Genomic DNA, 17,500 nt, shown 5'->3' with positions numbered 1-17,500 from the left:
ATATGGGGTATTTGAGGTATATGGGGTATATGGGGTATTTGAGGTATATGGGGTATTTGAGGTGAATGGGGTATATGGGGTATTTGAGGTATATGGGGTATTTGAGGTATATGAGGTATATGGGGTATATGGGGTATTTGAGGTATATGGGGTATATGAGGTATTTGAGGGAAATGGGGTATATGAGGTATTTGAGGTATATGGGGTATATGAGGTATTTGAGGTATATGGGGTATTTGAGGTATATGGGGTATTTGAGGTATATGGGGTATATGGGGTATGTGGGGTATATGAGGTATTTGAGGTATATGGGGTATTTGAGGTATATGGGGTATTTGAGGTATATGGGGTATTTGAGGTATATGGGGTATTTGAGGTATATGGGGTATTTGAGGTATATGGGGTATTTGAGGTAAATGGGGTATTTGAGGTATTTGAGGTATATGGGGTATATGGGGTATTTGAGGTGAATGGGGTATATGGGGTATTTGAGGTATATGGGGTATATGGGGTATTTGAGGTATATGGGGTATTTGAGGTGAATGGGGTATATGGGGTATTTGAGGTATATGGGGTATTTGAGGTATATGAGGTATATGGGGTATATGGGGTATTTGAGGTATATGGGGTATATGAGGTATTTGAGGTATATGGGGTATATGAGGTATTTGAGGTATATGGGGTATTTGAGGTATATGGGGTATTTGAGGTATATGGGGTATATGGGGTATTTGGGGTATATGAGGTATTTGAGGTATATGGGGTATTTGAGGTATATGGGGTATTTGAGGTATATGGGGTATTTGAGGTATATGGGGTATTTGAGGTATATGGGGTATATGAGGTATATGGGGTATTTGAGGTATATGGGGTATATGAGGTATATGGGGTATATGGGGTATTTGTGGTATATGGGGTATATGAGGTATTTGAGGTATATGGGGTATATGAGGTATTTGAGGTATATGGGGTATTTGAGGTATATGGGGTATTTGAGGTAAATGGGGTATTTGAGGTGTATGGGGCATTTTCTTTTATTGCTTTGTACGGACCAATGTCTGTTTGTAACTGGCCGTGATATTGCAGAGATATACCGTATCTCCTTTAAAAGGTCTCAGGCCAAATGCTGGAGTGACGTCTCACCTTTCCAACCCCTCAGTGGGTCAGGGTTACCTGCTCTACGTGTTTATGGAAGAGAAACTCCAGTACAGACCTTACCTCAGGATTCGGGTCAATTTGAATTGAAGTCACTCAATTCAGGAAGTGATATGATTTTTTTTAAATTGGAACCATGGTGACAGCATTTCCACTTCCTACCCCACTAGTCTGAATGTGTAACCATGGTGACAGCATTTCCACTTCCTACCCCACTAGTCTGAATGTGTAACCATGGTGACAGCATTTCCACTTCCTACCCCACTAGTCTGAATGTGTAACCATGGTGACAGCATTTCCAATTCCTACCCCACTAGCCTGAATGTGTAACCATGGTGATATCATTTCCACTTCTTACCCCACTAGTCTGAATGTGGAACCATGGTGACAGCATTTCCACTTCCTACCCCACTAGTCTGAATGTGTAACCATGGTGACAGCATTTCCACTTCCTACCCCACTAGTCTGAATGTGTAACCATGGTGACAGCATTTCCACTTCCTACCCCACTAGCCTGAATGTGTAACCATGGTGATATCATTTCCACTTCCTACCCCACTAGTCTGAATGTGTAACCATGGTGACAGCATTTCCACTTCCTACCCCACTAGTCTGAATGTGGAACCATGGTGACAGCATTTCCGCTTCCTACCCCACTAGTCTGAATGTGTAACCATGGTGACAGCATTTCCACTTCCTACCCCACTAGTCTGAATGTGTAACCATGGTGACAGCATTTCCACTTCCTACCCCACTAGTCTGAATGTGGAACCATGGTGACAGCATTCCCACTTCCTACCCCACTAGTCTGAATGTGGAACCATGGTGACAGCATTTCCACTTCCTACCCCACTAGTCTGAATGTGGAACCATGGTGACAGCATTTCCACTTCCTACCCCACTAGTCTGAATGTGGAACCATGGTGACAGCATTTCCACTTCCTACCCCACTAGTCTGAATGTGTAACCATGGTGACATCATTTCCACTTCTTACCCCACTAGTCTGAATGTGTAACCATGGTGACAGCTGGTGTGTATAGGGTCCTTTCTTGTTGGTCCAAAACGTTTGTTTGAGACTCATGATATATTGTGGAACATCCTATCAGTCCGATGGAGGTTTTTTTGTGTGTTTTGGATTGTGTTTTGGATTGTGTTTTGGATTGTGTTTTGGGTTGGGTTTTGGATTGGGTTTTGGGTTGGGTTTTGGATTGGGTTTTGGGTTTGTAAACAACCCTCATTTCCATGTGTCAGATAGTTGTCTTACCTTTGAGCATATAAACAAACAACGTTTTTTTACAGTACGGTGGTGTGACCAGGCTTACCTGTTGGCATCCAGGGGTCTGCTGTGGGCTTCGCTCTGGTGTTGGCCTGTTCCCAATCTAGATCGTCCTCTCTCCCTTGGCTGTACCCGCAGGCTGCAAAAGGCTTGTCAAAGTCACAATCACCTGTTACAAAAGACAAAAGAGAATCATTCACAATTGATATTGTTCCTTCTAACTCCACACTGGTAATGAATGAACACATACTCTACATTCATAACATTCTTCCTCAGCTTTAACTATTTTTTTACCCCTCCCCCAAAAACATAGACATCGGTATTCATAATGCAATATGGCCGCCGATGCTGAGATGGTGAGATGGCTAGATGGTGAGATGGTGAGATGGCTAGATGGTGAGATGGCTAGATGGTGAGATGGCCAGACGGTGAGATGGCTAGATGGTGAGATGGTGAGATGGCTAGATGGTGAGATGGCTAGATGGCTAGATGGTGAGATGGCTAGATGGTGAGATGGTGAGATGGTGGGATGTGAGATGGTGAGATGGCTAGATGGTGAGATGGCTAGATGGTGAGATGGCTAGATGGTGGGATGTGAGATGGTGAGATGGCTAGATGGTGAGATGGCTAGATGGTGAGATGGCGAGATGGTGAGATGGCTAGATGGTGAGATGGCTAGATGGTGAGATGGCTAGATGGTGAGATGGCTAGATGGTGAGATGGCTAGTTGGTTAGATGGTGAGATGGCTAGATGGCTAGATGGTGAGATGATGAGATAGATGGCTAGATGGTGAGATGGCTAGATGGTGAGATGGTGAGATGGCTAGATGGTGAGATGGCTAGATGGTGAGATGGCTAGATGGTGAGATGGCTAGATGGCTAGATGGCTAGATGGCTAGATGGCGAGATGGCTAGATGGTGAGATGGCTAGATGGCTAGATGGTGAGATGGCTAGATGGTGAGATGGCTAGATGGTGGGATGGCTAGATGGTGAGATGGTGAGATGGCTAGATGGTGAGATGGTGAGATGGCTAGATGGTGAGATGGCTAGATGGCTAGATGGTGAGATGGCTAGATGGTGAGATGGCTAGATGGTGAGATGGCTAGATGGTGAGATGGCTAGATGGTGAGATGGCTAGATGGCTAGATGGTGAGATGGCTAGATGGTGAGATGGCTAGATGGTGAGATGGCTAGATGGTGAGATGGCTAGATGGTGAGATGGCTAGATGGCTAGATGGTGAGATGGCTAGATGGTGAGATGGCTAGATGGTTTAAAGTGAGACCAAGTAAAGGATTACAGCAGCCGTCGAGGCACAACACACATTACCATCGTTAGCCAACACGGCAGTCCAATTTCACTGTGTGTGTGTCTGTGTGTGTGTGTATGTGTGTGTGTGTGTGTGTGTGTGTGTGTGTGTGTGTGTGTGTGTGTGTGTGTGTGTGTGTGTCTGTGTGTCTCCCAACAGTACAGATGTAGGATCTTCATTTGAGCCAGTTTGCTACCTCAGGAAAATTATCCTGCAACAACAGGAAATGTGAATTATTATGTGGATGATAGTTCATGGACATTTTTGTAGGGGTTTATACATTTTTTCGTAAAGTAAAATTAAGTCTGACATTTCAAAGTGGAAATTACAAATTTCAGAAGCCTTTTTATATCTCAAATAGACTACACTTTAAAAATGTCCTGCAACAGGGTGAACAAATTAAGATCCTACATCTATAGGGCCTGCTCCCCTCCTTCTCCCGATAGTTGAAGGTGCCGTGCCCCGTTATTCACACTGATAATTGCCTGGAAACTACACTGAAACTAATTTCACACATTTGACAACAGATTAAATAAATGAAGTACAGTATGATGTTGATAAATGGGGAGAATTTGTGAGTTGATGATAGAGGGGAAGCGGACAATGCTTTGGATCAGACGGCTGTAAGGAGGCTCTTGCTGCTGGTCTGTTGCTGTGTTCTACAACATGCTTGACTTGACTGCTATTTGGTATTTTTGGTATTTTATTATGGATCCCCATTAGCTGTTGCAAAAGCAGCACCTACTCTTCCTGGTGTCACAAAACATGAAACATATTTATAGACAAGAACAGCCCAAGGACAGAACTAGATTAATAAAAAAATAAATTGAAAAAAAGGCACACGTAGCCTACATATCAATACCAATACATACACAAACTATCTGGGTCAAATAGGGGAGAGGCGTTGTGCCATGAGGTGTTGCTTCATCTGTTTTCTGAAACCAGGTTTGCTGTTTATTTGAGCAATATGAGATGGAAGGAAGTTCCATGCAATAAGGGCTCTATATAATACTGTACGCTTTCTTGAATTTGATCTGGATTTGTGGACTGTGAAAAGACCCCTGGTGACATGTCTGGTGGGGCGAGTGTGTGTGTCAGAGCTGTATGTAAGTTGACTATGCAAACAATTCTGAATTTTCAATACATTAATGTTACTTATAAAAACAAGAAGTGGTCAGATAGAGGAGAGGCGCAGTCAATCTCTCCTCAACTCTTAGCCAAGAGAGACTGGCATACATAGTATTTATATCAGCCCTCTGATTACAATGAAGAGCAAGACGTGCCGCTCTGTTCTGGACCAGTTGCAGCTTAACAAGGTCCTTCTTTGTAACACTTGACCATATGACTGGACAATAATCAAGATAAGATAAAACTAGAGCCTGCAGGACTTGCTTTTTTTCTTGGAGTTGAACATCTGCTATCAATGCACACGGTGTTGTTCAAGCAGTGCATGAATGACACCATGCCTCGGAGATACTTCATCATGAATCTGGCACAACAGGCTACATGACAGACGTATAAGGACCGAGGCAGCAGAAAGTATTCAAAGCCAGCTGCTGCTGCGCGAGCTAAATTGCACACAGTTCCCAGGGAGGAGACAGTGCCAGGTGGCCAGATGCACAAAGAACAATAACCCAAGACACCTGTGTCACCTGCAAGCGAGACTTGTTTGTGGGAAGTGTTGCAAGCAAGTGAAAGTGACAAAGATTTGTGTCGACTGTTAGGACAAGGAATAACAGCTAAATGAAATCCAACTCATGCCATTGTGTGAAGACGCAGACCATGTAAGCACGACAATAACTGTCTTGCTGACAGTGTGTCTTGGTTGTTGAGGATCTTGGTTGTTGAGGATCTTGGTGGTTGGGGTCTTGGTGGTTGAGGATCTTGGTGGTTGAGGATCTTGGTGGTTGAGGATCTTGGTGGTTGAGGATCTTGGTGGTTGAGGATCTTGATGGTTGGGGTCTTGGTGGTTTGGGTCTTGGTCGTTGGGGCCTTGGTGGTTGAGGATCTTGGTGGTTGAGGATCTTGGTGGTTGGGGTCTTGGTGGTTGAGGATCTTGGTGGTTGAGGATCTTGGTGGTTGAATAGGTGGGAGGAGACTTTACATTGTGTTGAATAGGTGGGAGGAATAAACAAGACTTAATCAATCACACACTGACAGGCGGAGCTGAAAACATGCAGACTTGCACACACACACACACACACACACACACACACACACACACACACACACACACACACACACACACACACACACACACACACATACAAACAGCATGTGCACAGTACACACACACACACACACACACACACACACACACACACACACACACACACACACACACACACACACACACACACACACACACACACACAGTAAGGAACCATATACTCTCTCTCACAACCCACTCTAATCCATTCTACTGCCTCTACTCTGAAGATGACGGAGAGGAACCATTATGAGCTGCATGGTGTGTGTGTGTTTTGTGTGTGTGTGTGTGTGTGTGTGTGTGTGTGTGTGTGTGTGTGTGTGTGTGTGTGTGTGTGTGGGTGTGTATGTGTATTGTTGTGCATACTGTGTACATGCTGTGTGTGTGTGTGTGTGTGTACATGCTGTGTGTGTGTGTGTGTGTGTGTGTGTGTGTGTGTGTGTGTGTGTGTGTGTGTGTGTGTGTGTGTGTGTGTGTGTGTGTGGGTGTGTGGGTGTGTATGTGTATTGTTGTGCATACTGTGTACATGCTGTGTGTGTGTGTGTGTGTGCGTGTACATGCTGTGTGTGTGTGTGTGTGTGTGTGTGTGTGTGTGTGTGTGTGTGTGTGTGTGTGTGTGTGTGTGTGTGTGTGTGTGTGACTGTGTGTGTGTGTGTGTACATGCTGTGTGTGTGTGTGACTGTGTGTGTATGTGTATACTGTGTACATGGTGTGTGTGTGTGTGTGTGTGTGTGTGTGTGTGTGTGTGTGTGTGTGTGTGTGTGTGTGTGTGTGTGTGTGTGTGTGTGTGTGTGTGTGTGTGTGTGTGTGTGTGTGTGTGTGTGTGTGTGTGTGTGTGTGTGTGTGTGTGTGTGTGTGTTTGTTTGTACACTGTGTACATGCTGTGTGTACAATATGTATGTGTGTGTGAAACTAAAGACCGGTGAACAGCAGAATAACTAGGTCCCATAGACTGAATCGCTGCTTCAACACTAACTACTGTTAGAGGGAAATAAATCAATGACTGAATCGCTGCTTCAACACTAACTACTGTTAGAGGGAAATAAATCAATGACTGAATCGCTGCTTCAACACTAACTACTGTTAGAGGAAGATAAATCAATGACTGAATCGCTGCTTCAACACTAACTATTGTTAGAGGAAGATAAATCAATGTGAGCTAGATCAAATCAAATCAAATTATATTTGTCACATGCTTACTTACAAGCCCGTAACCAACAATGCAGTTTTAAGAAAATATCCACAAAAAAAATATATATTACTGAGCAGCAGTAAGATAACAATAGCAAGGCTATATACAAGAGGTACAGATTCAATGTGTGGGGCACCGGTTAGTCGAGGTAATTGAGGTAATACGTACATGTAGGTAGAGTTAAAGTGACTATGCATAGATAATATACAGAGAGTAGCAGCAGCGTAAAAGAGGTGTCTGGGTAGCCCTTTGATTAGCTGTTCAGGAGTCTTATGGCTTGGGGATAGAAGCTGTTTAGAAGCCTTTTGGACCTAGACTTGGTGCTCCAGTATCGCTTCCGTGCGGTAGCAGAGAGAACAGTCTATGTCTAGGGTGGCTGGAGTCTTTCACAATTTTTAGGGCCTTCCTGTAACCCCGCATGGTATAGAGGTCCTGGATGGCAGGAAGCTTGGCCCCAGTGATGTACTGGGCCGTACGCACTACCCTCTGTCGTGCCTTGTGGTCGGAGGCCGAGCAGTTGCCGTACCAGGCAGTGATGCAACCGGTCAGGATGCTCTCGATTGTGCAACTGTAGAACCTTTTGAGGATCTGAGGACCCATGACAAATATGTTCAGTCTCCTGAGGGGAATAGGTTTTGTCGTTCCCTCGTCACGACTGTCTTGGTGCGTTTGGACCATGATAGTTTGTTGGTGATGTGGACTCCAAGGAACTTGAAGCTCTCAAACTGCTCCACTACAGCCCCGTCAATGAGAATGGGGGCGTGCTCGGTCAGTCATCCTTTCCTGTAGTCCACAATCATCTCCTTTGTCTTGATCACGTTGAGGGAGAGGTTGTTATCCTGGCACCACATGGCCAGGTCTCTGACCTCCTCCCTTTAGGCCGTCTCGTTATTGTCGGTGATCAGGCCTACCACTGTTGTGTCATCAGCAAACTGAATGATGGTGTTGGAGTCATGCCTGGCCGTGCAGTCATCAGGGAATACAGGAGGGGACTCAGCACGCACCCCTGAGGAGCCCCCGTGTTGACGATCAGCTTGGCGGATGTGTTGTTACCTACCCTTACCACCTGGGGGCGGCCCGTCAGATGGTACAGTTTAAATAAATCAATGTGTGCGTCTGAAATGGCACCCTATTCCCTATTTAGTGCACTACTTTTAAAAGTAGAACTGCTGGGCCCTGAGGGACCTCGCCTTCGAGCTAATGAGCAGTCATTCAAACTGAAACATTACAACAGTGTGATTAATACATTTCATATATGCTATCGTAAAAATAATAATTTGGTTGTGTATATGAAGGTCTTAAGTAACATCAAAATACAAACAACTATTTCAAATAACACAGTAGCATTTTATAAAGCAACACATATCAACACCTATAAGGCAATACAAAAAAAAAAAGAGGCTTGGCTCCTCCCACCTATTCAACACAATGTAAAAGGCTCCTCCCACCTATTCAACACAATGTAACAGGCTCCTCCCACCTATAATGTTATTCAACACAATGTAAAAGGCTCCTCCTACCTATTCAAAACAATGTAAAGGCTCCTCCCACCTATGCAAAACAATGTAAAGGCTCCACCCACCTATACGGTTATACAACACACACCCCAACCCACACACACACCCAAACACACACACACACCCAAACACATACACACCCAAACACACACCAAAACACACACACACCCAAACACACACACACACCCAAACACACACCCAAACACACACACACCCAAACACACACCCAAACACAGACCAAAACACACACACACACTCAAACACACACACACCCAAACACACACACACACCCAAACACACACCCAAACACACACACACACACCCAAACGCACACACACCCAAACACTCACACACCCAAACACACACCCACCCAAACACACACCCACCCACCCAAACACACACCCACACCCAAACACACACCCAAACACACACCCAAACACACCCAAACACACACACACACACCCATACACCCAAACACACCCAAACACACACACACCCAAACACACACCCAAACACACACACACCCAAACACACCCAAAAACACACGTTGTATCCTCTCATATTAGCTGTAGTGTCTGCCATGCAACACATGTTGGATAAAACCACAGTCTTTTCATTAAAAACACATGTTTTGTGTGTGTGTGTGTGTGTGTGTGTGTGTGTGTGTGTGTGTGTGTGTGTGTGTGTGTGTGTGTGTGTGTGTGTGTGTGTGTGTGTGTGTGTATGAGGCTATGAACCCTGCTCTTTGTTTTATCATTCATCTCCGCGGTGACATTTACAGCACAGTATTATAATGAGGCCCTAACGAGAGCAGCACTAGATAATTCATATGGAGAGATGCTTCATAAGGCCACATGCTAATAATGAATTTACTTCTAACCGTGGCCTGGTTCTGAGGGGGTGGACATATAGACAATATATCATTATATTGGTACAAAAGGTTGAGGATCATATGAACAATAGGAGAGGAAGTCTAGTGGCAGACTGAGTGTGTTCACCTTGTTTCTAACTTGTCAGGTTGAGTATGCTGCAATATATGAATGTTGTTCAGATGCCTCAGCCAGTGGTAGTACAGTACTCAGTATTGGAATGGTTACTAATTACTAAAACAACATACTGTGTATAAAACAACACATATCAACACACTAGACTCAGCTGTACTGAGAATGGCTACTACTTACTTAAACGACATACTGTGTATAAAACAACACATATCAACACACTAGACTCAGCTGTACTGAGAATGGCTACTACTTACTTAAACGACATACTGTGTATAAAACAACACATATCAACACACTAGACTCAGCTATACTGAGAATGGCTCATCTAATGTGTGTTTTTTCCAGTCATTTGTTTCATGTTGGTACAGCAGCCCACCTTGTGTGGTTATCAGCTGTTGTCAAACACCTAGGTTTATTATTGCATAGCCAAATGCCTAATATTTAGAAACATGCTAGTAAGGGTATTCAGACACAGCCGGGAGCCGGGTTTGAACCAGGGACCTTTCTCTCCCTCTTTCATTCTGTTTTTTCACCCCAGCCCTGTCTCAGGATCAGTAAAGTAAGCAGCAGCATGGGGCTAGAGCCACACTGAATGGGGTTAGCGCCACACTGAATGGGGCTAGCGCCACACTGAAAAGAGCTAGCGCCACACTGAATGGGGCTAGCGCCACACTGAATGGGGCTAGCGCCACACTGAATGGGGCTAGCGTTACACTGAATGGGGCTAGCACTACACTGAATGGGGCTAGCGCCACACTGAAAAGAGCTAGCGCCACACTGAATGGGGCTAGCGCCACACTGAATGGGGCTAGCGCCACACTGAATGGGGCTAGCGCCACACTGAATGGGGCTAGGGCCACACTGAATGGGGCTAGGGGCACACTGAATGGGGCTAGCCCAACACTGAAAAGAGCTAGCGCCACACTGAATGGGGCTAGGGCCACACTGAATGGGGCTAGCACCACATATTACCACACTGAATGGGGCAAACACCACATATTACCACACTGAATGGGGCTAACACCACATATTACCACACTGAATGGGGCTAACACCACACTGAATGGGGCTTGATCCACATATTACCACACTGAATGGGGCTTGATCCACATATTACCACACTGAATGGGGCTAACACCACATATTACCACACTGAATGAGAGCAGAGAAAAGGTATCCTATTTGTACAAAGAAATACAGATAAAATGGCCTTTTTCCAATATGAATTTGAGCCTCTCAAAATAAAACGTAGAGGTTTTCTGATGAGTTGGTAAACATTCAGAAGAGATTAATCAACAACACCAATCAGCAATACATATTTCCCTAGGGGAGGGTTCTATTTGAGACAGTATGTGGCTCACACACCCAATGTAATACAATCTGACAACTGATTTAAAAGAAGTCCCTGGTAGACCATCTGAAGCTGAACTGACCCTGAAAACGAGACCATCTGAAGCTGAACTGACCCTGAAAACAATACTATCTGAAGCTGTACTGACCCTGAAAACGAGACCATCTGAAGCTGAACTGACCCTGAGAACAAGACCATCTGAAGCTGAACTGACCCTGAAAACAAGACCATCTGAAGCTGAACTGACCCTGAAAACAAGACCATCTGAAGCTGAACTGACCCTGAAAACGAGACCATCTGAAGCTGAACTGACCCTGAAAACAAGACCATCTGAAGCTGAACTGACCCTGAAAATGAGACCATCTGAAGCTGAACTGACCCTGAAAACAATACTATCTGAAGCTGTACTGACCCTGAAAACAATACTATCTGAAGCTGTACTGACCCTGAAAACAAGACCATCTGAAGCTGAACTGACCCTGAAAACAAGACCATCTGAAGCTGAACTGACCCTGAAAACAAGACCATCTGAAGCTGAACTGACCCTGAAAACAAGACCATCTGAAGCTGAACTGACCCTGAAAACAGGGGTGTGTCCTTTCACAGTTGTTGTTCACGTCTACTCTAAGGAGATAAAGATCCAAGGAAACAATGTGAAGTTTTTCATGTACCCAGATGACATGGTTCTGTTGGGACTCTATCTTTAAAACTGTTACGTCGATGGGGACAGCTATTTTAAACAGGCCACCAACAACCTTCCAGAATGGTACGGGTCAAGTACTCTCCACATCAATGTAGAAAAGACAAAGGAGCTGATCATCGATGGCAACAACTTGCCAATGTCCCAACCACTGTCTCTGAACGACCAACCAGTGGAGGTGGTTGAGTGTTTGATATACCTTTGGGACGCCAACTGATGACAAGCTGAGCTTTACAGAGAATGCATATGTATAGACTGTATATATAATTTTTTTTAATCAGGAAATTGAAGGGGTTTGGGGTCAGCCAGGATGTTCTGGAGAGGGTGTACAGCAGCTTGGTGGATAGGATCCTCACGTTCAATATGACAGTCTGGTAATCTGAGCTGGTGGGAGAGCATCCTCACGTTCAATATCACAGTCTGGTAATCTGAGTTTGGTGGAGAGGATTCTCACGTTCAATATGACAGTCTGGTAATCTGAGTTGGTGGAGAGGATCCTCACATTCAATATGACAGTTTGGTAATCTGAGCTGGTGGAGAGAATCCTCACGTTCAATATGACAGTCTGGTAATCTGAGCTGGTGGAGAGAATCCTCACGTTCAATATGACAGTCTGGTAATCTGAGCTGGTGGAGAGCATCCTCACGTTCAATATGACAGTCTGGTAATCTGAGCTGGTGGGAGAGCATCCTCACGTTCAATATGACAGTCTGGTAATCTGAGCTGGTGGGAGGGGATCCTCACGTTCAATATGACAGTCTGGTAATCTGAGTTTGGTGGAGAGGACCCTCACGTTCAATATGACAGTCTGGTAATCTGAGCTGGTGGGAGAGGACCCTCACGTTCAATATGACAGTCTGGTAATCTGAGCTGGTGGGAGAGGATCCTCACGTTCAATATGACAGTCTGGTAATCTGAGCTGGTGGGAGAGGATCCTCACGTTCAATATGACAGTCTGGTAATCTGAGCTGGTGGAGAGCATCCTCACGTTCAATATGACAGTCTGGTAATCTGAGCTGGTGGGAGAGGATCCTCACGTTCAATATGACAGTCTGGTAATCTGAGCTGGTGGGAGAGGATCCTCACGTTCAATATGACAGTTTGGTAATCTGAGCTGGTGGAGAGGATCCTCACGTTCAATATGACAGTCTGGTAATCTGAGCTGGTGGGAGGGGATCCTCATGTTGAATATGACAGTCTGGTAATCTGAGCTGGTGGAGAGGATCCTCACGTTCAATATGACAGTCTGGTAATCTGAGTTGGTGGAGAGGATCCTCACGTTCAATATGACAGTCTGGTAATCTGAGCTGGTGGAGAGGATCCTCACGTTCAATATGACAGTCTGGTAATCTGAGCTGGTGGAGAGGATCCTCACGTTCAATATGACAGTCTGGTAATCTGAGTTGGTGGAGAGGATCCTCACGTTCAATATGACAGTCTGGTAATCTGAGCTGGTGGAGAGCAACCTCACGTTCAATATCCTTGTCTCTAGGCTTCATCTACACTGATTGAAGTGGATTTAACAGGTGACATCAATAAGGGATCATATGTTTCACCTGGATTCACCTGGTCAGTCTATGTCGTGGAAAGAGCAGGTGTTCTTAATGTTTTGTCCACTCAGTGTACGTGTATGTGATCCTTTTAATGTAAGGTGAAATCCTGGATGGACAATACAGTTATATTCTATTCTATGTCCTCACAAATCATACTGCCCGATGTCCTCACAAGTCATACTGCCCGATGTCCTCACAAGTCATACTGCCTGATGTCCTCACAAGTCATACTCCCCGATGTCATCACAAGTCATACTGCCTGATGTCCTCACAAGTCATACTGCCTGATGTCCTCACAAGTCATACTGCCTGATGTCATCACAAGTCATACTGCCCGATGTCCTCACAAGTCATACTGCCTGATGTCATCACAAGTCATACTGCCCGATGTCCTCACAAGTCATACTGCCTGATGTCATGACAAGTCATACTGCCTGATGTCCTCACAAATCATACTGCCTGATGTTCTCACAAGTCATACTGCCCGATGTCCTCACAAATCATACTGCCCGATGTCCTCACAAGTCATACTGCCTGATGTCCTCACAAATCATACTGCCTGATGTCCTCACAAGTCATACTGCCCGATGTCCTCACAAGTCATACTGCCCGATGTCCTCACAAGTCATACTGCCTGATGTCATCACAAGTCATACTGCCCGATGTCCTCACAAGTCATACTGCCTGATGTCATCACAAGTCATACTGCCTGATGTCCTCACAAGTCATACTGCCTGATGTCATCACAAGTCATACTGCCTGATGTCATCACAAGTCATACTGCCTGATGTCCTCACAAGTCATACTGCCTGATGTCATCACAAGTCATACTGCCCGATGTCCTCACAAGTCATACTGCCTGATGTCCTCACAAGTCATACTGCCTGATGTCCTCACAAGTCATACTGCCCGATGTCCTCACAAGTCAGTGGTAAACTATCTGAACCAGATAAAACTTTTCATGAAAGAGTCTTCAGTAGCTGGCACTGTGGAACTGAAGATGAATACACAACACACCATCTACCATCCACACTTTCAACGCTACCCTATTCCCTATATAGTGCACTACATTTGACCAGAGCCCAATAGGGTACAGGGTGTGATTTGGGACACAGACACAGGCTTTGACGCTAAAATGTGGCCAGTAGATACTAGATATGTCATTAAACAATATATTCCTGAGTGAGAACACACAATGGTCTTTTAATTTCTTTCTATATTCCCACACAGTGCATTTCAAAGCGATCTATCCATCTTTTATAGCTGCTGTAAAGCCAGAGGCCTGGATCAATACTCAGCCCCACAACGCTAGAGTCAATTTTTCCAAAATAATTTTCACTCTGACAAAAAAGGGCTTTTGTTATTGCACCTGTAACAAAAGTAAACTTTCAATGTTAAAAGCAAGGCGCCAAAATGCTGCGGCTCAGCTCGGCTGTGTGTGTGTGTGTGTGTGTGTGTGTGTGTGTGTGTGTGTGTGTGTGTGTGTGTGTGTGTGTGTGTGTGTGTGTGTGTGTGTGTGTGTGTGTGAGAGAGAGAGAGAGAGAGAGAGAGAGAGTTTGGGGCCTGGGAGAGCTGGTTCTGTCTCTATAGACACACGTCCTCCAGTAGTCGATGTTAACAGAATAGACCTGGTTGGGAAGACATGAGAATACAGCACTGCAGTAAATAGCTGTCTGGTGGTTCATAAAGAAGACATAGTAAAGTGGTGGTGTTTTCTATCAAGATGTACGGGTCAACCATGTCAATGTAAAAAAAAATAAAGCCTCATGTTGAGGTTGTTTAGTTGACATCGTTAAAAATACACAGGCGTCATTTTAATCTATTGCAGACAAGGTCAACCACACTGCAGGTTCTGTGACAATGTTTATCAAACCAGATGAACATAATCAGCTAGACTCCATTTTAGACCTGCCACACTGCAACAATACAAGAAAAACTAAGATGGTGTCAATGGTGTGGAATGAACAAGCGTCTGATACAGTAAGGGGCTGCGTCTGAAATGACACCCTATTCCCTATATAGTGCACTACTTTAAACCAGAGCCCATGGCACCCTATTCCCTATATAGTGCACTACTTTAGACCAGAGCCCATGGCACCCTATTCCCTATTATAATGCACTACTTTTGACCAGAGCCCATGGCACCCTATTCCCTATATAGTGCACTACTTTTGACCAGAGCACATGGGTAGTAGGTCACTATATACAGTACATTCTGAAAGTATTCAGACCCCTTCCCTTTTTCCACATTTTGTTACGTTACAGCCATATTCTAAAATAAATGAAATAAATGTAGCCTCCATCATTCTTAAATGGAAGAAGTTTGGAACCACCAAGACTCTTCCTAGAGCTGATCGCCCGGGCCAAACTGAGAAGGGCCTTGGTCAGGGAGGTGACCAGAGCTCCAGAGTTACTCTGCAGAGATGGGAGAGGTATTTTCTTCATGTGCATGTGAACGTGTGGAAACGTACTCCTCAGCCTGAAGTGTCCCCCACTTGCGTCAGTGAATAGCTAGCTTTATCACAGACTGGTAAGACGATTCAGAAGTGTGGTCATGTATAGAAAAGCAGAGGTCACACCAGGTATGTGCCGAATCAAGAGGTAGTGGTACTCGCTAAGCATGACATCCTTGACACATTGTTCTTTCGAATGCCAAACCCATCATAGATGTGACCAAATATCTATATTTTTAAGTCATCTGACCATAGCACCACCTGGAGTTTGCTAAACGGAATTGGTACATGGATTGTAACCGGTGCTATGGTCACATGACATGAAAATAGAGTTATTTGGTCACGCACACCCAGTGGTGGTTTCGGACTTTAAAATAAAATAAAAAATGAATATCCTGAAAATACTACTGTTAAATATGGCGGTGGATCTTTGATGTTATGAGGATATTTAACTTCCATCTGGGTCCTGTGGTCCACACCTGAGGCGATTTTCTTGAGGGATTCCTTTGCTACAGTACTATTGACCATGAAGATGGATGTTACCTAATACTCTAGGCTAGACTGCTAGGGGGAAATCCTTCTTAGGAGGAAACACAACAAAGGCAAAGAGGACAACACCTCTGTATAATAGAGGCTCAACATCTAAACACAATAGAGGCTCAACACCTCAACACAATAGAGGCTAGAGAGAGCTAGACAGCCCTACGTGTTCTAATAATATCACGGAGGTTTTAACTCTAGTGTGATACGTTGGGTTATGATGGAATGGAACAGTCAATGAAGAAAATAGGTCAAAAAAAAAAAGCTTTTCTTACAATAATTGGATTTAATAAATTCAAAAATATTAATGAGGCATTAAGCATCCGTGGAGAATTCTCTTCTTTTGTTGTGTTCAGGATTATTGGTTCAGCCACCTGACTGGTAGGATTCAGAAACAAATCAGACGGAACATTTCATTTGTCTTAATCTGTCACTGCTTGGCGACGGAAACATATTCAAACGTGTTCTACTGTTGGAAAAAAAAATAAAACACGGGCTGTTATGTACATGTCATCTGGTTATCGTCTGGCAACCTGGGATTAGTATCAAAACCCAAAGCATAGAGGTTATGAGAATGAACTGGTTGGGTATTTGCCCAGCTGTTCCTTGACATTGGTTTGTTTTTTTGACTTGGTTGTGTTGAGTTTATCACATTATTAGTTCATCTTATTATATATATATATATATATATATATATATATATATATATATATATATATATATATATATATATATAAAAATAAATAAATCAAACTAGTCTGTGAGAATCTCAGCGTATATAATAATATATAATAATCAAGACTACTGTCCCTCCTGTTGCTCAGAGAAACCTTAGCAGGTTCTACCATCGAATTATAGGCGACACACCATGGTTTATTAAGTAGGTTTATAAGCTACACACCATGGTTTATTAAGGAGGTTTATAAGCTACACACCATGGTTTATTAAGTAGGTTTATAAGCGACACACCATGGTTTATTAAGGAGGTTTATAAGCTACACACCATGGTTTATTAAGGAGGTTTATAAGCTACACACCATGGTTTATTAAGTGGGTTTATAAGCTACACACCATGGTTTATTAAGTAGGTTTATAAGCAACACACCATGGTTTATTAAGGAGGTTTATAAGCTACACACCATGGTTTATTAAGGAGGTTTATAAGCAACACACCGTGGTTTATTAAGTAGGTTTATAAGCTACACACCATGGTTTATTAAGTAGGTTTATAAGCGACACAC

At 44.0% G+C, this 17,500-nt stretch overlaps 1 protein-coding gene across 8 annotated transcripts in view; it reads right to left on the bottom strand.

The window, feature by feature from the left end:
• LOC106595545 (receptor-type tyrosine-protein phosphatase mu) overlaps positions 1-17,500 on the bottom strand; it is a 633,856-nt gene that overhangs the window by 532,426 nt on the left and 83,930 nt on the right. For all 8 annotated transcript variants that reach the window (XM_045694494.1, XM_045694495.1, XM_045694496.1 and 5 more), the window contains exon 2: positions 2,479-2,601. In XM_045694494.1, the coding sequence (XP_045550450.1) occupies positions 2,479-2,601 (123 nt within the window). The remainder of the gene's footprint in view (positions 1-2,478; positions 2,602-17,500) is intronic.

Source organism: Salmo salar, chromosome ssa14 (genome assembly GCF_905237065.1).
Source record: "Salmo salar chromosome ssa14, Ssal_v3.1, whole genome shotgun sequence".
Taxonomy (NCBI): domain Eukaryota; kingdom Metazoa; phylum Chordata; class Actinopteri; order Salmoniformes; family Salmonidae; genus Salmo; species Salmo salar.
Note: the sequence above shows the minus strand (reverse complement) of the source record. Positions and strands in the feature narration are given on the sequence as shown.